The 23,707-nt window shown below is 44.0% G+C and overlaps 3 protein-coding genes across 7 annotated transcripts in view; 1 reads left to right on the top strand and 2 right to left on the bottom strand.

The window, feature by feature from the left end:
* Positions 1 to 172: 172 nt before the first annotated feature.
* zbtb24 (zinc finger and BTB domain containing 24) lies at positions 173 to 9,634 on the bottom strand. Of its 2 annotated transcripts, none has more exons than XM_047610647.1 (7): positions 9,490 to 9,634; positions 3,012 to 3,833; positions 2,690 to 2,857; positions 2,172 to 2,255; positions 2,001 to 2,087; positions 1,831 to 1,912; positions 173 to 1,194 (listed from the first exon to the last, which is right to left on the bottom strand). In XM_047610647.1, exons 2-7 carry the CDS (start codon positions 3,802 to 3,804, stop codon positions 312 to 314), a joined length of 2,097 nt encoding a protein of 698 aa, XP_047466603.1. In that variant the 5' UTR covers positions 3,805 to 3,833; positions 9,490 to 9,634; the 3' UTR covers positions 173 to 311. The 2 variants fall into 2 exon arrangements, with proteins under 2 accessions (XP_047466603.1, XP_047466602.1); XM_047610646.1 differs by lacking the exon at positions 9,490 to 9,634 and adding an exon at positions 5,066 to 5,170.
* On the top strand, positions 9,512 to 11,081 carry ddo (D-aspartate oxidase). The gene is made up of 4 exons (XM_047610648.1): positions 9,512 to 9,683; positions 9,778 to 9,886; positions 9,964 to 10,140; positions 10,218 to 11,081. Exons 1-4 carry the CDS (start codon positions 9,512 to 9,514, stop codon positions 10,774 to 10,776), a joined length of 1,017 nt encoding a protein of 338 aa, XP_047466604.1. The 3' UTR covers positions 10,777 to 11,081.
* LOC125023405 (SAM and SH3 domain-containing protein 1-like) overlaps positions 10,924 to 23,707 on the bottom strand; it is a 50,824-nt gene continuing 38,040 nt past the window's right edge. For 3 of the 4 annotated variants that reach the window (XM_047610642.1, XM_047610643.1, XM_047610645.1), the window contains 16 exons: positions 23,342 to 23,392; positions 22,919 to 22,968; positions 20,829 to 20,869; positions 20,506 to 20,592; positions 20,303 to 20,415; positions 20,098 to 20,199; positions 18,780 to 18,912; positions 17,638 to 18,041; positions 16,643 to 16,717; positions 16,409 to 16,552; positions 16,183 to 16,315; positions 15,801 to 15,970; positions 15,359 to 15,565; positions 14,594 to 14,753; positions 13,809 to 13,940; positions 10,924 to 12,515 (listed from right to left, as the gene is read on the bottom strand). In XM_047610642.1, the coding sequence (XP_047466598.1) occupies positions 11,692 to 12,515; positions 13,809 to 13,940; positions 14,594 to 14,753; positions 15,359 to 15,565; positions 15,801 to 15,970; positions 16,183 to 16,315; positions 16,409 to 16,552; positions 16,643 to 16,717; positions 17,638 to 18,041; positions 18,780 to 18,912; positions 20,098 to 20,199; positions 20,303 to 20,415; positions 20,506 to 20,592; positions 20,829 to 20,869; positions 22,919 to 22,968; positions 23,342 to 23,392 (2,826 nt within the window). In that variant the 3' untranslated portion in view covers positions 10,924 to 11,691. The remainder of the gene's footprint in view (positions 12,516 to 13,808; positions 13,941 to 14,593; positions 14,754 to 15,358; positions 15,566 to 15,800; positions 15,971 to 16,182; positions 16,316 to 16,408; positions 16,553 to 16,642; positions 16,718 to 17,637; positions 18,042 to 18,779; positions 18,913 to 20,097; positions 20,200 to 20,302; positions 20,416 to 20,505; positions 20,593 to 20,828; positions 20,870 to 22,918; positions 22,969 to 23,341; positions 23,393 to 23,707) is intronic. The other variant, XM_047610644.1, reaches the window with a different exon arrangement.

The following is a 23,707-nucleotide window of genomic DNA, read 5'->3' as shown; positions in this document are numbered from 1 at the left end:
TTTCATGAACTAATTGATAAATGAATCGTTTCACTTTATCTTCAGTACAGTGTGAAACTCATGTAGCACCTGAACGCACACAAATGGTGCATTGAGTTGTCCCTATGTATTGCATGCAATAAAGATGTGAGATCAATTCAATTCAAGACCAGCTTTACTTTTTTTTTTTCCTCGAAAAGTTTCAATTTCTGCACAAATTCTGCAGAATTTCAAAAGTCTCTGTAAAAAAAAAAAACGTAGCTTGCCTTCTATGTTTTCTTTTAAACTACTCACTCCGGATATGACGCTGATATTAGTTCCCCCGCGGTCACTCAGCCTTCCTGCGGCAGCCCCGTGGTGTACAGGTAGGACACGGTTCCCGCCTGGATCTGAAACGTCTGTCCCTGGATGTGGTGGCTGGAGATCTGCTCGCTGGTCTGGCTGATGGAGATGGGCTGGCCGCTCTGGCCGCTGATGTGGATGCCCTGGCCGTGCTGCTCCCTGCCCGCCTGCCCCTGCGAGCTCTCCTGGGCCACCGCCAGCTGCTGGATGGGCTGGTGCATCACCTGCAGCTGCTGCACGGGCCTCTGCGCTATGTGCAGGGGCTGCGGGGGCCCGTGGTGGGTCTGCAGGTGCTCCATCGCCTCCTTGCTCAGGGTGATGACGTGCATCTGCTCGGGCTGGTGCGTCATCTGGCCCTCCAGCATGCTGATGGTGTGAATCTGAGGGGTCTGGTCCACCACGTCTCCCTGAGTGACCAGGGCCACGTTCTGCATGTGACCCGACGGCTGGGTGAGGAGGGTGAGCCTGGAGTGGGCCGACTGCGCCGCCTCTCCCTCTGCCGTGATGAGGCTGATGTGCTGGTCCTGACCCGGCACAAAGTTGATGTTGTCCACGTCCCCCGTCACCACCAGCTGGATCTCCTGCTCGGAGCTGGGCGGCATGTGGTACTGCTGCAGCTGCAGGAGGTTGCGCACCTCCTCCCCCGGCGCGGCCGCTGCCGCTCCATCCGATAAGGCCTCCGTGGTGGTGGCAGCCCTCTCCTTGGTGTGGGACTTGGTGTGCGTCTTCAGATTGTCCAGGCGTGTGAATGAAAGGCTGCAGGAGGGGCAGGTGAAAGGTTTCTTCCCCGAGTGAGACGCAACGTGTCGTCTCCTCGCGCTCGGGTCTGAGAACGACTTGTTGCAGATGTTGCAGACGTATGGCTTCTCGCCTCTGAAAATGAACCAGTTAGAATTCATAATTTTCCACATAATATTTATCATCACATTCTTCTGTACTTGTATAAAAACCTGTGATGATCAGCAAAATTCTGTTCCCGCTTTCCCGCTTTCCCGCTCATTTTCTTGCATTTATGTCCAAGACTGGCTACGCTAGCTTCAAAGATAAACCTTACCCTACCCAAAGTAACAAACGGCAAATTTAGTGCTAAGCTGGTGACCGAAGTAAAGCATTCAGGAGTTAAAGAATCAAATATTTACCTAGGAGAAATAAAAACCTGTGCTAGAAGGAGAGTGAAGACTGGACGGGTTCTCAGAATGAATGCTAATGTTGCTCCACAAATCTGTTCTTCATGTTTTTTTTTTTGATTGTTCCTAATTTGTTTTAGTTTTTTAGGCTGCATCCTGCTGGAGGTACCTGGTCTGGTCTAGGTGGGTGCTACATGTCTAAGTAACATGAATGAATACCAGATCTAAAAGTTTCCCAGCAGAACACTGTACTGTCACAAGATGATGTCACAATCATAGTTACTTCTCCTGTCAGGGGTTTTAATGTTGTGGCTGATTGGCGCATAATTACTAATATGAGTTTCTATTGTAAACTCGTGCTGCTGACGTAACGTAATCTCACCTGTGGATGCGTATGTGAGTCTGCAGCGTGCTCTTGGCTGTAAAACGTTTTCCACAAATCTCACACGTGAACGGCTTCTCACCTGTGAAAACACGAGACGACGCTGTAGAATCATCCGTTTTAATGAATAACAAAACAAAACAAAAAAACATAAAAGATCGACAGACTACCCGTGTGAGTTCTCAGGTGCTTCTTCAGTTGCGCCGCGTCCATGAACGTGTGATGACACTCGGCACATTCTGGTAACGATTTACCTTCTGTTCAAAATAAAAACACAGCGCATTGGTTTAGTCTTGAGGCGCGATTAAACTGAATGAACCCTGTGGCGTTTTCTATCTCACCCATGTGAACTCTGTAGTGGCTTTTCAGCTGCCTCTTCTGGGAGAACGTCTTTTCACACTTATCGCAGGTAAAGGATTTATTTTCTAAGGAAACACAGTGGAAATGATTCATTGTAGAGGCACTCAAGCGGAACAAATCATTAATATTCTTATTTTTTATTGATATTTTAAATGCAGAGAAATTGCTCCAGACTTATTAAATTAAGAGAAAGCATCCTGTGTTTAACAACCAATCAGCTGGAAACTTTCATAATTTCCAAAGCGTTTTCTGACATTTAACTGTAAACTAGTAGAAGCAGTTTTGTCAGAGTAACAGCTGATGAAGTATTAGGTATTTACTGTTTCCTATGTGGATCTCCAGTGTGTATAAATGATATATATTTCATAATTGTTTGAGTAAGATCGCTTTCATCTCCATTCCCTATTCAATTACTAAGAAATAATTCAGAATTTCCAAAGACGAGAACCTCCAGGAGGTTATTTTGGAAGCTGATGATCTCAGTAAACTCAGATCCTACCTTGATGGAGGTTCATGTGCTCTTGCAGCGAGTGTTTGGTGGAAAGCGCTTTGGCGCAGACGGTGCAAACAAACGGCTTTTCTCCAGTGTGCATGCGCTGGTGAGTCAGTAGAGTGTGCTTCTGGGTGAAACTCTTCCCACAGCTCCGGCAGTGGAACGGTTTCTCTCCTGGGGAAAACACACAAAGGCACTTTAGGCTGTGTTGCCTGCAGGGTAGATTCATTTTCTCAGTTTGCTTCCAGTCACAACTGAGTCTATCTGCAACTTTCTAAGGCACAAGCTGATGATATTTAACCTCTGGATCATTACGGGGGCAGATTACCTGTATGAGTCCTTTGGTGAATCTTTAAAAACAGGTGATTTTTAAACACTTTTCCACAGTCGTCACATCGAGCCTCTGTGTTGGGGTATTTCCTCTTCCTGCCTCTCTTCAACGGCTTGTCGCTTCCTGCAGCGTCTCCGCCCACCTTGTAGCCTTTGTATTTCACCGGGGGCCTGATTTTGCGTTTGCTTTGCCGGCTCTGCCGTGGATTATAATCTGCGTCGTCTTTAGATTGTGACTCAGGTTCTACGTCACGTCCAGCCGGCCCGTCCTCTGAGCCCTCGCACGGCGCACCTCTCCCCCCCGGCTCTGCTGCAGGCGCGCACACAATTTTCTTCGGCCTTCCTCTTTTGCGTTTCAGCAGATCTGTCACTTCAGATTTGTCCGCTTCAGCGCCCGCCGCGGAGCCCGAGAGTTCGGCGAGCGCTTTAACGAGGTCGCTGACCTTCATGAGGCGAGCCGTGGCCAGGAGCTGCTCCGTGGCGCTCTCCTCCACAGACACCTGCGCGCTGTAGATGAAATCCAGCACCTTGGAGACCATCTTCGCCGCCATGCCCTCCAGCCGATAGGTCGACTGGTTGATCTGACCTTCTGCCGTGAACATGAGGGAGAAGTAGTCGCTGCTCGCCGCCAGCAGGGCTTTGTGCGCCTTGAAGTGCACATCCTCCGCAGAGAGAGTGATGTCGCACAGCAGGTCCATTTTCCTGAGCTGGTCGAATTTGCTCAGGATGCTGCGCTTATGCGACTCGGACTGAAGGGCCATGAGTGAGGAAGCCGCTGCTTTCTGAGACATCCTCCTCTTAAAAACAACCACATGTGTTTCTGAAATCAATAATAATAATAATATTAATTAAAAAAAGGATCCGTCAGAACAAGATAGTCATGCAAATGACTGAGTTAAAGCAACACCCCTGTAGGCAGGCCCTATGAGGAAAACACTGCAGCTAAAAACTAAGAAATGACAGTAAAATATGATTTGTATGAAAAGGAATGAACAAACAATAAAAATAACATGATATTAAAACAGAAAAGTGATTAAAAACAGTGAAACAGTAATATCATACATATAGAATAGAAAATATATAGAAAAATAATAAAAGAATAAATAAGTAATAATAAAAAGAGTAAAAGGGGACTCGGTTAAAAGCTAAATTAAAAAGGTGGGTAACATTCTCATGTGTTCACATGTGCATGTTTTAACAACTTTGACTCCAATGTTCAGTCAATGTATAAAGGTGATTATTAAATTAATTGTTTAGTGTGCAACATGTTAAATCTGCTTTTGAGCAAATAATAATCAACTTACTTCATTGAACCACTGACAATCCTGGTTCCCTATTATGAGCTATTTATTAAAATAAATGCTATTTCCGTGTGTAATACTAAAGTGAAGAGTTCTGTGTTTTGTCACACTTAAAGTTGCATTGATATATTTTACAATATTATATTATATGATATTACATTATATTATATATTACACAATTTATTGACAAAATAATGAATTGATGAATCCAAAACCTACTTAAGGAGGAGTGGGCGACTACTAGAATTGTCCAAATTTTTAAATGCTGAATCATATTTAGCTTTTTTTTTTCTCACACGGAGAAGAAAAAGTTAAATTTTAAATTCAAAGTATCTAATGGTTAATGGACTCTTTCATATTCATACATATAAATATTATTTTTTTCACCAGTTTATATCTTCTACAACAACGCAAGCGTTTGGTTTCCTGCTCGTGTTTTGTTCTGTGTTCTGCCTTCAAATAAAGTTTACTAACTATTCGTTGGTCTTAGAAATAATTGCAGGTGTTTTTTTTTGTTTGTTTTGTTTTGTTTTTGTGCAGAAATGTGAACAACTTGAAGGTTAGCTGAGCAAGCTAACCGCCTGCTAGCTTGAAAGAGGCGACAACTAGCAGGAAAAAGCAAATTATGCTCCGGTTATAATGTCTCACAAACACTGCATTTAAATAATGATCCACTTGAAAACAGGATCCGAGCAGAAGACGGTGCACAAACCGCGGTGCAATTTAAAATAGTGAGCTTTTAGGACCTTACCTTCGTCTCTACAGCTGGTCCGTGAGCGTGGATGTCAACTATCGCGAGATGTGAGGTTCTGCCGAGATTCGCGCACAGCTCCAGCAGGATTACGGATCCATAGTATAGCGGTAGCGGGGGAGCGACAGTCTGTATCTTCCCCTCCAATCACGTCGCTCCGTCTCCATCTTTCTCCATCTTTGCTTCGGCCAATCGCTGTAGCCATTGTCCAAAATTGCCGGGGCGGACCAATCGCCGCCCGCCGTCTCCATCTTTGCTCTCGGCCAATCCCCGTGGCCATTGTCCAAAATTGCGAGCCGGACCAATCGCGGTCCGACATTTCCATCTTTCCGACGGCCAATCACGACGGCGCATCTCCAAAATTCAACCGTCCGGCCTTCACGCAGCCGCAGAAGACCTCTACTGTCATTTCAAATTTACCGCCTCGAATGATTGGAAAGACGTACAACCTTCAGCTGCCTGTAACTACAAAAGGTAAATATGTGGCTAATATCATTGTATTCCGTCAGCTGTCTAGCTTGCTCGGTGTTAACTTTTCATTCATCGCAAAACGTAAACACGCTCCTTTTTAATGTTGTATTAAATAAACTAGCGGGTAGCTAGGCAGATATTAATAATATATTAAAGAGAGAAATAACTATTAAAAAAAACGACTTTGACGTCGCATCGCATGTGTAGTTCAAACGTGACCGTTGTGCTCCGACAGCAACGTACGTTACTGTAACTCCCGGTAACGTACAGTAACGCTCCATCACTGTAACGTGCTGCTTATCAGTATGCCAGTATGACGTCAGAGTATGAGAGTATGTTCTTATGTACTTTTAGCATAACATTATGAATGAAATCTGTATAGTTTTCACTTCTGTTGTCACAAAAGTCTTGAATATGCACTGTTACCAGTTACTAATAAGCTACAGTAACGTTAGGCAGTAAATCTGTCTGCTGGTAACATTCACTTCTGTTGTAACCACTGTCTTCAACATGTACCGCTGCTACTGGTAGGCTACTAGTAGATAATAAGCTAGTATTCACTTCTGTTGTCATAAATATATAATATGTAGGCTACTGCAGTTTATAATTAGCTGTTTGTTTGTGTGACTGTATGCAAGTAAGAACCTACGATGTGCACAAATATCTGTGTATTAGTAAGTTACAAAAGTGTGCACATTGGTCATATTTGTGTCATGAGCAAATATTAGCTGTATTGGTATAAATATAATTTTCCTGTTAATAACAGATGGGTCCAAACAAAAAAAACATAGGGCCGTGGGAGAGGAGGAGGAGATCAGGTGTTTGGCCTCTGAGGCAGGAAACAGACCAGCACCTCGTCAGAAGACGTGGCATGATCTATATCTGAAGGTAAACCTGGACAGAGTGATATGTGTATCATATTAAATGTAAAGCTATGACATATTTAAAGGGAACACCTTCTTATTCGCTGTCAAACATAGAGATTGAAAAATGCCCAGTGCAGATGAGGGGACAGATGTCACTGTAGGAGGTGCACAGACCTGTAAATGTGGTTTTCATGTAAAGAACGTATCTGAAGTCTCTTATGACGTGCTGGTGTTGAATACTGTTGTATTACAAATTGTTTTTATCTTGTCTGTGAACCTGTAGCCTTCCAGTTCGCTCCTTGTCTCAGTGCATCCAGGAACCTCATGTACAGTGGAACAGCAGCCAGGGCCTTCACCTGCTGAGACGCTACAGCCAGGACTCTACCTGCAGGTTCACCACCACCACCACCACCAAAGGATGTCTCCTTAGCTGGTGGTGAACCTTGGCATCAGTAAGTAATGAGGATTTACTTGTGCTGATATTTACATTATTATTATTAGAATTATTATTAATATAACTCCGGTTTCCTCCCACCTCTAAAGACATTCTCGTTAGGCTGATTGGTGACTCTAAATTGACCCTCGGTGTGAGTGTGAGTGTGAATGGTTGTGTGTCTCTGCGTTAGCCCTGCAATAGACTAGAGACCTGTCCACCTGTCCAGGTTGTACCCCACCTCTCGCCCGATGCCAGCTGAGATATGCTCCAGCAACCCCCACGACCCTAGTGCAGGATTAAGTGATACAGAAGATGAGATGAGATGAGATTATTAATATACTCAACTATAAAAAATATACAAAGCCCCAGTTAAGGTCATTTTTTTCTTTTTGTCAGTTTACAAAGCCACAGTTTAGTGGCTCTCATGGTGCCATGTTAAAGCCAAACTTAAGTTTGGCTGGGAAGCATTCACTTATGTAAAGTAAAGAGAATGATACATAGATAGACTTTGATTTAATAAATACACTGGTACACTGTTATCGTTTTCATATAGCAGTAACTATAGTGGGACTTTCATGCATTCATTCCATGTTTAATGTATTTGGTTTTATTGACTGCTGTGCCAATAATGATAGATTCATTCATTCATTACCATCTACGGTCATCATATAATGTGAACTGTGCCCTTATTCCCTCAGACCTCTGATGTATCCAGCCCCATCACAAGCCCCACAAAAAGAAAAGTGTCACCACCTGGACACAGACTGTTTCTCCTGTGTCTCTTCCTCCTTCTACTGCTCCTGTATCAAGCCCAGCTTCTTCCATTCTGCCTCCACTGCTACAGCTGTAAGAACATATTCTACTACACTTGAAACAGGAGCTGCTCTTGAGTAGATTGTTATCATATCTATGTATTAAACTTATTATTTTAAGTATTTTATTTTCTTTATATTAAGTGTTATCTGCCACCTCCTCCTGTGTCTCCCCAGGAACCCCCTCTGCTCCTCTCACCTTGCCATTGCCTAAAAATGTGGGGATCGTACCTGTTTCAGATGCTGCCTGGCTGCCCACAAAGCTGCTAAAGACATTTCAGCAGCCCTGTGGAAAGACCAGCGTCTTTTCAAAGACCTGAAACTGTGGTATGATCCACCAGAGTCCTCCCTCATATACCATCAGGTCCTCACTCCTGAGCGCTTCTTCCACCACGACTTTTCTCATGGAAAAAACATGGTGTGACATTCTTTGTCAATATGTATATAATGTAAATAGTTTTAAAAGAAAAAAGTCTTAATTTGCTGCTGTTTTTATTTGTTTTTTAACTTTAACACACGTGTTTTGTGAGTGTGTGTGTGAAATTTGTAATAAATTTGTTACATTTCAGTGACTGTCTTCATTTTTTACTGCAAAAATGCAAACTCACTCATAGAAAACGATAACATTGTTGCAGTACTTCATTCAGAAATATAAAAATGACTATAAAAGTACATTTAGGTACATGTGATAACACTTGGTAGTAGTCTGTGTTAAAGGCCTCATGTTCCAATGGTGGAATCGAACCAGCGACCTTTGGGTCAAGAGCCTCCTATGCTTTTCTGCAGTTAAGTGTCATATTTGGTTAAATTTCTCAAATTAATAGACCAGAATATGTGTGATTTTACTTGTGATGGACAGTAGAGACACTAATAACTACAGGCTCCTTCCATTTTTTCAAAATTTCCTCTCTTTTCCTTCTTTTTCCTTCTTTTTCCTTCTTCCCCCTTCTTCCCCCTCTTCCTTCTTCTTCCCCCGCCTATCCAGACTATTGTTCCCCAGCTTTAGCGGAGGCTGCTCCTTATTAGGATATTCCTTTAAAATGGTCAGCACGTGAGTAAAATAGCGTATTTGCGCAAACGTGTATTTTTTTTTTTTTTTTTTTAATCACGTGTATTTTTTTTTCTTTTAAATAACTGCGATATTTCCCGAGAAGACTTTCTTTAGGACCTGCACGCCCCGGGCTACTGTGAAGAATTAAAAATATCTATATTTGCGGACTATATATGTACTGCAGCTTTTCGGTGCCATTAAAGGAGAAAGGAGGTGGGTGATTAGTGACTTTCGTTACCGTGTAGTGGAGTTTATGGACATAATTTGCCTTATAACGTTGTTACCTGGAGTTTGTGTATCGATGTTCATCATGAAGGTGTTATTTACTAAATGTCACATTAAGGGGGGAGGTGCAAAGATTAAAAAAAAAAAAAAAAAAAAAAAAAAAGTGGCCCAACATCAACTACCTGCTTTCACTTTTCTATTTGTGCACCTGTCTTTTTTTTACCACAGTATTTGAACGCATCTTTGTGCATGTCAAAAAATCAAAAAATATAAAATAGGGAACTTACACATAGTACATAGTGGACTTATTTTTTCTTTACGGTTTGTATTGTGTTGTTACTCTAGATAAGGTAAGGCTTTATCTGTCCCTGTGGGGAAATGGAAGTTGTGACACTGGCAGAGAACAACAGTGTAAAGTACAAAAAATAGAATGAGATAAGATAAATTATCTTAGAACTTTAGAGTTGAATGCAACTAATCATGAATGAACTATTCTGATCTTTCTTTTATGAGCTGCTCATAATACAAGCAACCAAAGTAACAGTTCTCTGCGTCCAGCTCACCTCAAGATTGAGACGCGGCGGGATGAAGGCCGTCAGGGTTGCCGTGGTGGGGGCTGGTGTGATCGGGCTCTCCACCGCCGTCTGCATCGCCGAGGCTCTTCCCTTCTGCTCGGTCACGGTGCTCGCTGAGAAGTTCAGCCCCGACACCACCAGCGATGGAGCTGCTGGGATCCTGTTTGCTCAAAAGTTTCCAGGCATGGAACAATACCCGTCGCCGTCTCCTTTCATGTGAACGAACGGTTGCTTTGCATGTTAAGAGTGGCCTGTTTTCCTGGGTTTCTGCTTCAGATATTCCCCTGGAAAGACAACGACGCTGGTTCAAGGACAGCTTCGATCACTTGTTGTCCATTGCGCAATCTCGAAGCTCACCAGAGGCCGGAGTCATGCTGAGCTCTGGGTAACGACCGTCGCGCAAAGCTGCGAAAGAGGCCGACGCTCGGTGACTGTGTGTCATTCTTGTCGTTGTATCCCTAGCTGGCAGATTTTCAAGGAGGCTCCAGCCGATGAGAAGCCCTTCTGGTCGGAGTTTGTGATCGGCTTTCGGCAAATGACCGACGGTGAACTGAAGCGTTTCCCGTCACACAAGTTCGGTCAGGCCTTCACTACCATAAAGTGCGAATGCTCCAGCTACCTGCCGTGGCTGGAGAAGAGGTTTGTCCGAGACGTCGGCCCATCGTTCTTAGAAAATAAATTCAGATTACACTTATGACGACATGTCTCTTTTTAAGGTTCAGAAAAGCTGGAGGCCAAGTGGAGCAGAAGAAAGTCAACGATCTCCAGGAATTAAGTAACAGCTTCGATATCATCGTCAACTGCTCTGGCCTGGGCTCTAAAGCGTTGGTTTGTGACACTCAGATATACCCAGTGAGGGGTCAGGTGCTAAAAGTGGAGGCCCCCTGGCTCAAGCACTTCATCAGAGACGGAGACGGGAAGACCTACATCTACCCCGGGATACGCAGCGTCACCGTGGGAGGGACGAGGCAGGAGGGAGACTGGCGGCTCCAGGTGGACCAAGGGGACAGGGCGGGGATCCTGGAGCGCTGCACGGAGCTGGAGGCGTCGCTCAGCGAGGCCAGAGTCCTCGGACAGTGGGTGGGGCTGAGGCCGAGCAGGAGGAACCCGAGGGTGGAGAGGGAGGTGGCGCAGCTGCAGGGCCGCCGGGTGCCCGTGGTCCACAACTACGGCCACGGGGGCTGGGGGGTCACCCTCGCCTGGGGCACCGCTCTGGACGCGACGGCGCTCGTCAGGCAGTGCGTCAGTGAGATGCCTCTACGAGCCAAACTGTGAGACACTACATCCTGGTTCACTCAGGACCGACAACATCTACCTTTAAATGCACACTTACACTTAAATCGATCAAAAGGCACTGACACTTTTAGAATTTACATTTAACACTATTTCTTGAAAGGAGATAATTTAATTTAATATCAACGGTGGTGGTTTTCTCTTTTTATTGGTGCTGTTTGGAGAGAGAAGGTTAAATACAATAAATACGACAAGGTGAACTTTATTAAAAACACTCATTAACACAAGACTTGAACACATATTAACAGCCTCGTTAGCAATTTATCACTGTATATGTAAAAAGAAACTTTAGATTAAGGAACAAATAATGCATGAATTACAGAAAAGAAATTTTAATTACGTGTGTGGGGAATAATAAAAAAAAAAATTAACCAATAAACTTTAAAAATTTTCTGTCACTTTATTGTGTTAAAGATGTCATGATAATTTCCACTACTGTCAATTCTCTTCAGGAACATGAAGCGAACATAAACATCAGCAAAGCTTTGCTCTTATAGAAGCTAATAATATTACAGACAGAAGCAGCTAAGTGGAACCCGGCCATCATTCCTTTTCTTATTTTCACCCGTTTCCTCTGTAGCGTGTCACCAACGCAGAGTCTGTTTATACTTGCACACAGTTAAAATGAAACAGTTGGTTAACAAGAGCCACTTATTGACGACTGCTTCGCTCTTGAAACGACCACTTACTGCCAGCGCTGCTGCTGCTGCTTACGCAACTACTGGACTTTGATGAGGTGCACTGCAGAGGCGGCGATTCGGCTGAATGGAGACCACTGAAACAAAGGCTGAAGTGTCAGTGGAAAGATCAGGGTTTAAATCCGTCCACGGTTCCGGCACAGATGTAACATTTGATATTATTAGATTCAGCATAAAGTGAAAGCTGTGAAGTTGAGCCCTACTGAACCTCTGGAGCCACTGCGTTTTTAGTAAGCGGCAGTATCGTCAGATCAGGACTCTGCAACTGGATTGCAGGGTTAACGGCGGTCTGTTTATTCCTTCTCATTTTCAGCCTGCGGGCTTCAGCAGTGGCCGAAACTGAACGGGTCTTCTCTGAAGAAGAGATGTGATCCGTGTGGTTGTGCCCGCGGGTTGTTTCTGTTGGTGAGAAGGGCTCTTGCTGTGGTAAAGAAGGAGTAGTTGTGGGATGATAGAATCTTTGTACTGGAGGTTTGGGAGGCAGCTTGGGGTGAGCGCCCCGCGTCGCAGGACGAGGCAAGTTGCCTTTGTTTATGTTTGAAGCGCCGCACACGGCATCAGACGCCGTCTCGCGCGAAGGCCGAGAGGACGGACACGTCACCGCACGTAGCTTTTGAGGATTTAGAGTTCGCTCCGTGTTCCTCTCTGTCTTTTTGGTGGTGGTGGTGGTGGTCAATTTCCAGTCTTTACGGTCGAAGAGTTTCTCTTTGTTGAGAGCCGTCAGGGAGAAGCAGCGCCGCAGCAGACTTGGCGCCGCGTGCCTCCTGAGCTCCGTGCAGCTCTGACTCCTGGCAGTGGGACGACGTCCTCCGGCTGAGCCGAACCGTCTCGAGCTGCTCCCGGGGGCTCGAAGTGAGGGGAGGATACAGGGCAGGCACCTGGGTTTGGCCTGGAGAGGAGTCTTACTCTGCCCGGCGGAGGTCGGGGGCAGGAGGAGGACGGGGTACTCTGGGGACGAGAGGCGGATGGACACGAAACCGGACGAAGACCTGCTCATGGACGAGGGCGCCTTTTTGTCCCTTCCTGAAATAAACAAGTGGAGTGTGTGCAGATCATGCATAGCTGTGACATGTATTTGAGTTGATGAGAGCAGCAGCGGAGGCGCTCAGGTGCCGGAAGAAAAAAAAAAAAAAAGCGGCTGCCGTGAGAGGAGGACGCCCAGGAGGCGAAACAACAAAACGTAAATGCGCACTAAAATGAATGATGGATGAAAGAAAAGGAGCGAAGCAGTCGGGTGTGGTAAAGCATGGAGCAATTTATTCCTCACGCTCAACCATGACAGAAGCACACTTCAGAAAATGCTGAGACTTCAGACCTTAAACCGGCCGCCCTCCACCTCAGGAGTGGCGTCAAATGGTTTGAGTGTTAAAACGTTTTAAGGTACGGCCTCCGCATTTTAGTGCGTTTACAATTATACAAAATGCCATATTTCAACAAGTATAATTAAACTATTAAGTAAATATCTTAATCCCTCTGCGTTGTGCAGTTTTCAGGCACATGATAAAATATTGTGCAACATTATATTTTACTGGACTAAAAAAATATACACACAAAACAGCAGAATCTTAAGAGAAATACACTGTACAAGCGACTTAACATAGTAGCTCTGCAAGCACATGACCTTTTGACATTCAGAGGCATCATTTACAGAAAGCACAACCCTTTGTATTTAAGCAATTTGCAGACTTAAGCCAGACCAGACAACCACAGAAAGCATGATATACAGTAGCTATGAATAAAGCAAGCGCTCACGGTAAATATGTACCACGATTACTGAGAACGTTTTTTTTTTTTAATTATTACTATTTCTTCTTATTAAGCTAATTAAACCTTAAAGTTTATTTAAACACGCTGATCACACGTCGCGTCAACAGTCGCTATTTTCAGCAAACGCAAAAAAACCACCACGCGAGTCGCAGGTGCAGGTGTATCTGTGTTTAAACCTGCAAGCTGCTGCACATTTAGATAGTTCGATGGCGTGAAAAAGTCACCGTCCATGTGAACATGAAAGGAAGTTAACTTGCTAATAATAATCTAGTGTTATCTCTTCAGGTTAATTCTTTCAAAGAAAGGCAAGTGATGTCATCCCTCAAAAAGCGCTGGACATACAAAACAGTTTAATTCAGTGATGCAGGAACAGAAGAAAGTATGACTAGAAGTAGATGAGACGACAAAAGAGTCTTTCCGGAAGAGCGTGAATTTTGTGGCTTGGAATGCTTGAGCACCAAGAAAAACTGGAGACCAAGAAGAGTCTTTCTGGAAGAGCAGGGTGAGGCAGAGGAGAGCGTTTTCACAGGCGTGTCAGGCTGTCATTACCGTTCTCCAGGTTCTCGTTGCTCTCGTAGCAGCCGGAGTCGCGCGGGGAGTCTCCCAACAGTCCGCGCCTGTCCAGCAGCAGCTTCTCCTGCGAGCCTCCGGACTGAGTGCTTCGCTCCGGGTCGCTGCTTCCTGCAAGACACAGATCCACCAGCAGGGGGCGGAAAGTCACGTCTTATGATCTCGAGAGAAAGCTGCTACAGACTTCATAGAAGGAGGGAACACATTCTTAAAAACTTGTTTATTTTGGAAATAATTATTAATTAATGAAACTTGATGTGCAACATTCAAAAACATTTGTAAATTATACACTATGTCCAGAAAAGGAGTCTCAAAATCTAAGAGTAATATATAGTCTGATTATAGGAAAGAGGTCGTTGCTGGAGCCTATCCCAGCTGTCATTGGGCGACAGGCGGGGTACACCCTGGGCAGGTCGCCAGTCTATCGCAGGGCCAACACAGAGACAAAACTTGTGACATTCTTTCTTCCCAGAAATGAAGGGTGCTTTACTTTCACTCTTCTGTCCAGTTCATCTCAAACCAGCTCCACCGGGTTAAAGTCTAGAGACTGGGCCATGGTCCACTCCAGCTTTACATCATGTTTTTATCCTGAGGTAGCTCTAGTATAGCTAAAGTTTTGGGTCATTACCCTATACCAGAGGATACTGCGTGCTGTTCTAAAACTTTTGACTGGTAGTGTATGTCCGTGAAGGTTTTAGCTTCACAGATATTTGGATGATGTAACCCCTTTGACAAAAGTTCAGTGTGAGCCGTGTGCTGTTTACCTGACCCACCGTCATACTCCTGCAGCAGCTCCACGGCGGTGAGCAGCACAGCCCTGTGCTGAGGATCTTTGATGCTCAGCTCGTCCAGGTCCTCCTCCTCAAGCAACTTGAACGTGTCCAGATCCTCGTAGCCGTTAAAGAGGAAGGTGGGGAGATGCTCCTGTGGGGAGGTGAGGATGCATGAACATGATCAATAAAAGTCTGTGGGAGGAATTCAGTGGAGCGAATCCAACGTCAAGGGGCTCAGACCTGTAAAGTAGGAGCTCCTAAACCGTTTCCCAAATAAGATATGATGTCAAACTTTTTGACAAAGTTTGACATACTTATTTGCTTTGATACTCAAGGAAAACACTATAGATATCAGACAATGAATAATGTAGCGTCATAGGTAAAGATAAACCTTACAAACATCTCATATTTCATTTGTTCAATCCAAAGTATACAAATTACAGTTGTGGTCTGAACTGAATGACTAAATATATGTCTCATAACATCACAACTTTACATTTATATATGTGGTATTTTCATGGATGAGTCATGTTAATGAGTGAGCTAATTGCGAACCGTTAAGGAAAGTGGAGGACATACATAAGAGTGATTCCAAACATTAAACTTTCAAGAATGGAAATAACTCAATTCCCAAACAAAACCGAGATTAAATCCATCACCCACTGATCCATAATCCTTTTAATAAGACTCTGAAAGCATGTTTGTATCTTCACACTGTGAAAAAATCCCAGGTCTGGTTCTGTTCACCGTCCTTACTCTGAGGTTGATGCGATCGAGCAGTTCCTCCACAGAGGTGGGCTTGGGCTGTCGGGCCTTCTTCCTCCTGCGTGTCTTCTTGGGCTTCACCTCCTCTTCGTTCAGAACATCCACATAAATAAACTTGAAGGTGCCCACTTTACCGCTGAGCATGCCCATCCACGTGCCCATCGGGGGCTTACTGATGATGTCGATGACATCTCCGATCTGAAAAACGAGACCAGCAAAACTTGAGTTTCTGGGAAAATGTTCAGTTCATGTTAAGGCTGGGGGGCATGTGTATCAGATCATACTTCATCTTTCAGACCTTTCCATCTTCACCACGCCTCACAGTGACGCAGGCGCACCATGTGTGTTTAGAAGCGCTACATTGGAAATGGTATTTTCGGTATGAACCGGTCCTAGTTCGTCTCTTTGTATTGTGTGATTCATTGAGGTGTACCTTCAGTTTGAGGGAGTCGGTGTCATAGGGGCTGGGGGTGAAGTCGGTATGAACAAGAGCACGGCCACAGAAAGGTCCACGGTAAGGCAGCTCATCTTCCTCTCCATCCTCAGACTTGACGCTCTCTCTGTTGCTGTTGGAGGAGTCGGTGGTGCCCACGGTCTGACCGCCTACGCAAAATCAGAAAGACAATAAGTCGAGAGCAGAGGACTCGAGGTGTTTTTCAACCTGCCTGTTAGAACTTTTCCACGCTGACGACTACAGTGAGACCAGAACGTTTAGACTATCTGAAAGGCAATTCACAGTCTGGTGTTCCAGAGTTAAAACAAACACTGAGAATTATAAGCACACACGCCCAGATCTGTAAACGCCGCGGACTTACTCATGGAACTTTGTCCGCTGAGAGAACTCCTCAGGCTTTCCACCGACCCTCCTGGCTTCAGTTTGGGTTTCTCCAAAGAGTCACAGTCTCTCTGGGGGGAGTGAGGGCAGCTGGATGCACGGTCTGGGCTTGACTGGGACACAGAAGGACGAAAAATGATTAGCCGCGACTTACGCATCTCGCAGCATTAGTAGCTGCGACACAGATAAATTCTTCTAAAACAAACCTGCTCGGAGAGAGAACTATTGTATCTCTTGGAAATGTGTTTTCTCATCGTTTCTCTCACGGACTTGACCTTCCTGCCCAACGAGATCCGTGATGTTGACGGAGACTTGACAAAGTCTCTTCCGCCGCCGTCTCCATCTTTCGTCTAGTTTCATACACACAGAAGGAAAAGTTAAACATTTGTTTTGACGGAGGTGAAACGGTAATGAAAATATGATTAAATGCAGTTCCTCACAGTGTTATCATTGTCAGTGGGAACCGTTTGCACCAAGCGGTTGGTCAGGTCAAATCCACTAAAACTAGAAGCTCTCTGCGAAACAAACAAACAAACAAAGCAGCAGGTGAGATTTTAGTGCATGATTCTAGACCAAAGGTCTTCAATGTTTTTTAGGTCAAGGACCTTCAAAGTGATGCAGAGATTAAGGGAGGACCCCCTACCTACTATGTGTTTTATATTAAACTTGGCTTAGTGCTATTTATAAATATATATTATTATCATTTTGCATTCAATATTAAGCTGTTGAAATAACACACAGGTTCAAATATTATCTCTGTGTAACAGCAGAGTGGCTGTGCAACTGGCTCAGCGGCGAAAGGGGCGGGGCCTACTGTGTACAGGAAGATAAGTCTTCTGCCTCCATTTGTCCTTTTTACTAAAATATGTTGGATTCATGTTTATGTGTATTTGAAAATAAATAAATAAATAAAAAACCTGTGGGGGGAAAAATATATATATATATAAAAAAAGTCTAATCAATCAAACGTTTTGCGACCTCCCTGCTGTTGAAGCCCTAAGCTCTAGGAATATTAAGCTGCAAGATTGGGTGTATAGGCAGCAGGTCAGGTCAGATCCAGTGACCGAGCTGTGAGACACTAAAAGGGAGAAAATAACTGATTGTATGATACAAAAATAGAAGATTTTCTCAAAGAGTTACTGAAGACGTTACTTAAATTTAACGAGCATTAGCACTGATGCTTTGCATGGAGGCTTCACTGCAGAATGACTTCTGGAGGAAGTTTGTACAAACCAAATATAGAGCCTTAACCTTAAAGGATATTATGTCAGTGTGTGTCTGAAACATTTTTAGATATTTGGAAATTTATGTCACCAACACTAAATGACTCATCAGAAGTGAAAAGTGTTCATTAAGCAGGATTCATTTTGCACAACGGAGTAGAATTAATATCACACAAACTGCATTCCTTATACAAAGGCTCCTCTGTGCTCACCCCATTATGGCTGAGTGGACTGAGGAGCCTGTGACGAAGCTCTCCATCGGTCACCGAGCGTGCGATTCTGGTTTCCGCATCACTGGAGCCCTCCGCTTCAGAAAAGGAGGAGCCGCTGCCTTCACCTGCCTCCCTCACCTCCCCTAACGCGGCGGCCTCCTGGGGAACAGGACTCCCACTGCACTTGGTGAAGTTGGGCTGTAAGATCTTGTGGCTGCTGCAGGTGTCCAGGCTGCTGGACGAGGGGGAGGTGGTCAGGCTGTCGGAGTCCCTGTCGTAGGCGAGTTGCTCGTGTAGAGCCGAGGCCAGAGAGTCCACGGGGCAGACTGAGGGCTTCTTCTGCACACCTGAATACAAAGAGAAGCTGGCATCTCCACAGGGGGGATCGTCTACATTCAGGCTCTCTAGGGAGGGGGAAAGAGAAAGGAGGAGATTAGCACAGGGCCACGGACGCCGTGTTACCTGTGGCCAAAACAATGGGAACTTATTGAATATAACCATTCTTGCATCTTATGATTATCTTTCTTCATTATCATTGAGATCTCCCTCATTTGAAACATAAAAATACAAAATCAAACAAAGAAAAAAACAAACATTACAACAGAACATTAGGGGACAGTGCTCCGTGAAGCAGGTGCTCACTGAAGGGAGGTGGTTTGAGAGCAATGTCTTCAAATGTCCAATAGTAATGAGTAATGCAAGTGTCAATCATCAGTATGTTTTGAAGGTGAAGGTTTCATGCTGTTGGTGCACAAAAACAAAAAGCCCATCTACGGGTTGTGTTGAGCGTCTTATTATTGACCTGCTGTTTCAAAGCGTTTTAATGTATTGAATGTTTTCTGTTGGGAAAATTGCTTTCTACCAAAACACCATCTTATACAGACTTTGCCAAACACGCTGTAAATACAGGACTTACAGTACATATACTCAGTCAAACTGTAATTAGATTTAGCACAATTACTGCTATTTTCTCTAAAATCTATGTCACATTCGGCCTCGTGGTGTCCCAGTCTCTCACACCTGCGAGTTTTGGAAACTTTAAAATACCCATGAATTTTAGCTTCACAGAAACATGCACCACAAACTAGAGCAGTAAAACGACTGCCGTTTATTACACTACTGGCTGACACCAGCTTTAATACCATCTGCTCCGGGCCTCTTAGACTCGTCGATCCTGATCAGCTTCTTCTTCACTTTCCGAGTTGAGTTGACCAGTTTGTGGAGCCTCTTGAACGTCACAGATTCCTCTTGCTCAGTGTCTGAAAGGTCACACGGCTGATGAGAGAGAGAAGAAGTGAGGAAATTAATTTATAGAAATCTCACCACAGAAGTTCGCAGGTGCACAACACTATGGAGCTCAATGTTTTTCAGGTCAAGGAGCCCAAAACTGATGGAGAGATTAAGTAGGGACCCTCTACTTTTAATAATATACATTTTTATCATTATTTTGCATTCAGAAATAAGTTATGTGTGTTTGAGAAAATTGTGTGAGAAAATTAAAAAAAAATATATAAAAAATGTCTAATGAACCAAAAATTTTGCGACCCCCTTGCAGTACCTCCACGGACCCCCTAAGGGTCGCGGACCCCCTGTTGAAGACCTATGTTATAGAGTCTGTTACAGGAGATATTACTTGATACAGTGACACATTAATTATTTATTTATTTTTTTTAGTTAGCTGCGCACCTGCTGTAGAAACTACATGTAGCTTAGTATAACTATGTGGGAAACCACAGTGATTTCTGTGAAGCCCAAGCAAACTGCTAACCCATATGGTCTGGGTGACAACAGGCCGAAGAGGAATTTCTATACAAGGGAAAACAAACAATTAGCAGCTTGGAAATCCCCGTCACCATCATCAAGTTGAAATGTCAGTGTTATATTTGAAGACTCGGGTCATACGTGTAAACCAATACACGTAGCAGCGTGCATATCTAAAAATACTCATCAGAAGAAACGAAAGTCGATTCTGTAAAATACATTCAGTGTAAGAAGAATTGTCTATAATTAACAGGGGAAGAGGTGCATCACGCAAGTAGAAGAAAAAAAAATATAGCGCACACAGAGCAAAGAAGAGAAATAGTCAGGTCATCCAGACGAATCTGAAAAATGTGCCCTGAACCTGAGCCCCATAATCACCCCACCCATGCATAAAAGAGCTGCGGCCTGCATAACAGTGCCCTGTGCTGAATCCACCCGCTCACTGCAGCACAATAGGGGGTTAGCGCTTTGACTGAAATGAATAGAAGTCCACCCAGTGCCACGCAGTTGGGAGAGGGCCCTGAGCTGCAGGGCTTTAGAGGGGCCCCGGTTCATAGCTGGGACAGGGACAGAGGGAAAGAGAGAGGCTCTGTCAACAGCTCAGCAGCCTTGGCACTGGTAAAAAACCAGCCCCCATGCTTCACGTAGTGATTCAGCATTAAAAAGCAACTTAAACGCCCTCAGAGGTTCGAGACTCACGTTGCAGCCGAGCGACTCATTTGTGTTGGGGCCGGAGGCGTCGGTCCACTCCGTCACGTCGGACCTGCATGTTTGTCTGTTGTGTGTCTCGAACTCCTTCAGCTGTGAAAAAAAGAACCAGAAGCCCGTCAGCTGTCAGTAGAGCAACAGTACATTATTATGTGAGAACTCAATGTCAAGTGTTTTGGGGTGCGTGGCTTGGTACCCGTGCCAGGGCTTCCTCTATGGAGATCATGTTCTCCTTCACCATCACCATCAGCTGAATACGCTCCTCATCACTCATGGTGATTTCACTGGCCACAAAACCGACATCATCACCTGCAAAAGAGATGTCAACTAACTGACTGGTCTTAAGAAATAGGCCAAATAGAAAAAAATATGTTTTTTTTTTTTAATTTTTTAACATACCTTTTGAAACCTGACGCATCACTCCCTTCTGTGACTTTCGTATACTTTGCCAAAAAGACTTGCCTTTTCTCTTTCCGTCCCATTTTCCTATTAATAAAATAAAACCACAAACTCTAATATGGTAACACCACGAAATAAAACTAAAATATTCACAGTACATTAAACATAAAACCAACATTTAGAGTTCAAAGACTTTCCTACGCACTGTCATTGCGATTATGAAACAAGAACTGACTAAAACAGATCATTTTTCTGCAACACTAGCGAGTTCGATAAATCTTAACATTTAATTAAACAAATTAAAGAAGAACTATTCAGCTTACCTCCTGATCCGTCGTCCGAGCTGGATTTATGAACAGGAAACCTAAAAATACAATGAAATATTTACTCGTGGTGTTCAGCAGCATCTGAGGTGTTCAAACCAGGCGTCAAACCCCCCCGGGACAGAACGGTACCTGTTATCCAACGTTATTCTCTTCATTTTCCCTGCTATCTCACCATTTCCCTCACCAAGCCTCTCTATCCCCTCGACTTGCGTCACGTTCGAAAAAGTAAATGAAATAAGTATCACAAAAGCGCGCTCCGCCTCATGACACTAGCATCACAGTGAAGCCAAAACAAAGTAGTCAAAACAGATGAAATAGACTGGCTGCTCTTGGCTGATGAACAAAGGTCAGTCCTCTCCGGCCATCTCTGGGACAATGGAGCCTTTTTCTTGTCTAGTTGGGCTTTTGCAGCAGCAGCAGCGGCAGCAGCAGAAGCACGAATGTGGCCTCTGCATTCCCTGCACACTTTCACCCTCCCCTCTTTTCCTTTCTCTCACTCTTTCTCTCTCTCTTCATCTCTCTAGATCATCTGCGGTGTGTCTGTCTCACTGTCTGTCTCTCAGTTCACACTTCTGAGTATCAGTGTAAAAACAGATTCAGCCTCTGTTTTGTGTTTTGTAAATGAGACGTCACAGAGTTTCCTCCTTGATGATAAATGTCCTGGAGCGAAATGTGAATTTTTGGGCCTGTTATCAGAATTAACTGGATCCTTGCTTTGCCATTGTGCTTTAATGCCTTCGACACATCTGAAGTAATGTAATAATATCGATTTAATATTGAGAGGATTATTAAATGTTTACAGACAAGACCATTTTCAATGCAGCGGTTCCAAACACGCACGGTGCGACCGCGTCGCTGCGAGGCGCGGTGAGGATGGAAAGGCCTGAAAAAGGAAGCAGCAGAACGAGAGAACTTGTGCCAAAAAAAAGGTGCCGTGTCGGTTGTTTGGGTTTGTGTACGGTGACCGGACGTCCTCAATTACTGGGGACAGTCCCCGTTTTGGATGGCCTGTCCCCTGGCTAAAGCTGTCCCCGAAGGAGTCCCTAATTTTAGCTTTTTATGAATGTCAAAAATAAATTTAGCATTGATGACATTTTTTTTTTTTTTTTTTAGAGTATGAAATACTTTTCACAGATTATTAGAACAAAATTATGTTTGTAAGGTAACTGTGAAAAAAGTGTAGAAATATTTGTGTTGGCCTCCAAAGAGGAGCCCTTAACTGTTGCTGATAGCGTCTCCATCAGCTCCTTCCACTCTAACATAATGTTTGGATGCCACTAGAGGGCAGTAAAAATTCCCTGTTAACACGTGATGTCGCACCAGGAGTTTTAACTCCAACCCGTGGTGTGAACAATAAGAGGTTTATTCACAACAATAATTAAATCCAGAGCGAAAAAAGAAAAGAAAAGGATATTGCTCAACTTGTCTCTTTAACATAACTAATCTAATCGATATGTCTTATTAGTCACCTAATATCTTTCATCTTATTCAGCGTTCCAATGACAAAATATGACTAATGGTTAAGACCCTCTAAAAGAAACAATGGAGGGAAGGAAGGAAGTTTGGAGGTTAACCAGAAAAGAAATGCTTCATAAATGTGACTTAGGGGCATCAGGAAACAGAGGAAATGCACATGTCCACGGGGGCGATGGAGATAATACGGGAGAAGGCTTCCAGGAATGATATGACTTCAATAAATAGTGACTACCACTATCCACTGACTCCCTTAGCCTTGAGAATTGTGACTGTACACATTAAAATAATAAAGCTGGAGATTTTCAGCTTTTTAAAAAACTACTGGTGTTGTCTGTGACGTCTCTCAGTCATGCAGGTCATGGTAATCCAAAAGCCATTTAAAAAAAAAAGGCACTGGCTGCTCATCTGAGTAGTTTCTTCAGTTCTAAGAGACTTGTGGGAAGCTGAGGTTTAAATAGGAAACTCTGAAGAAACTTGCTTGACTTAATTCTGTAGGAACCAGGCACCAGTTTCTGGTTCCTTCTGAAAACCTTACAAGTCCAGCTGCCTTATTTAAACGACTTTTGAATTATTGGTATTGAAATTCCTATTTTATTATTATTTTTTTTTACCTTCTCTCAGTCTCTGGAGTCGACGTGGTGCTGCTGAGCCCGAGGGATTCCTTAAGGAAATGAAAAACATCTGAATGACAAATCACAACTGTCCCACATTTTGACACCCCATGGAATAATGTGGAGTGCACTGATAGCAATGAAGAATTTCAGTCAGTACATGTTTTTTTAAATACTTTCTAACTCGGTGGCAACAAAATTCCACTCTTGTCACAACCCACCACATTTCGTGATCTATTCCCGAACACAAGGACAGCCTCAAGGCTAGTCAGTTAAATGTTACTTAGCGGTCCGCTGCATTGCTTTTGCTCTGGATAATCATGACGAGGCAATTCCTCGGCCTCTTATCTGTCTGTCTGCTGACGCACAGAGAAGGAAGTTGCCTCCTCCGGGGGTCTGACACACTCGGAGACGGTCGCTCACCTGGATCTGAGAGCGGAGCTGCAGTGATGTGGCCATTGAGTCAACCTTTCCCTGAAACACACGGACGGAGGAAGCGGTGGAGTAAATTATAGTGTCATCATAATGTAAAAATAGACATAACATTCATTGGACTGAATCAGCCAGTATGCATTATGGGATGACAGTTGTGTGTGACTGGCTGTGATCTCTGCGATTGCTGCAGCACTACCTGGATCCCATAAGGACATTTCAACATATGAATCAACAAAACATATATTTTTAATATGACATTTAGCCAAAACATTAGTAAATGTTAAAAGTATAACCTCCTGAACTTTTGTTTGGTCTGTATCTTCAGTTCTCCACAGTATTTTGGGATTACTAGGA

Source organism: Mugil cephalus, chromosome 17, assembly GCF_022458985.1.
Source record: "Mugil cephalus isolate CIBA_MC_2020 chromosome 17, CIBA_Mcephalus_1.1, whole genome shotgun sequence".
NCBI lineage: Eukaryota > Metazoa > Chordata > Actinopteri > Mugiliformes > Mugilidae > Mugil > Mugil cephalus.
This window is presented reverse-complemented; position numbering and strand designations above follow the sequence as displayed.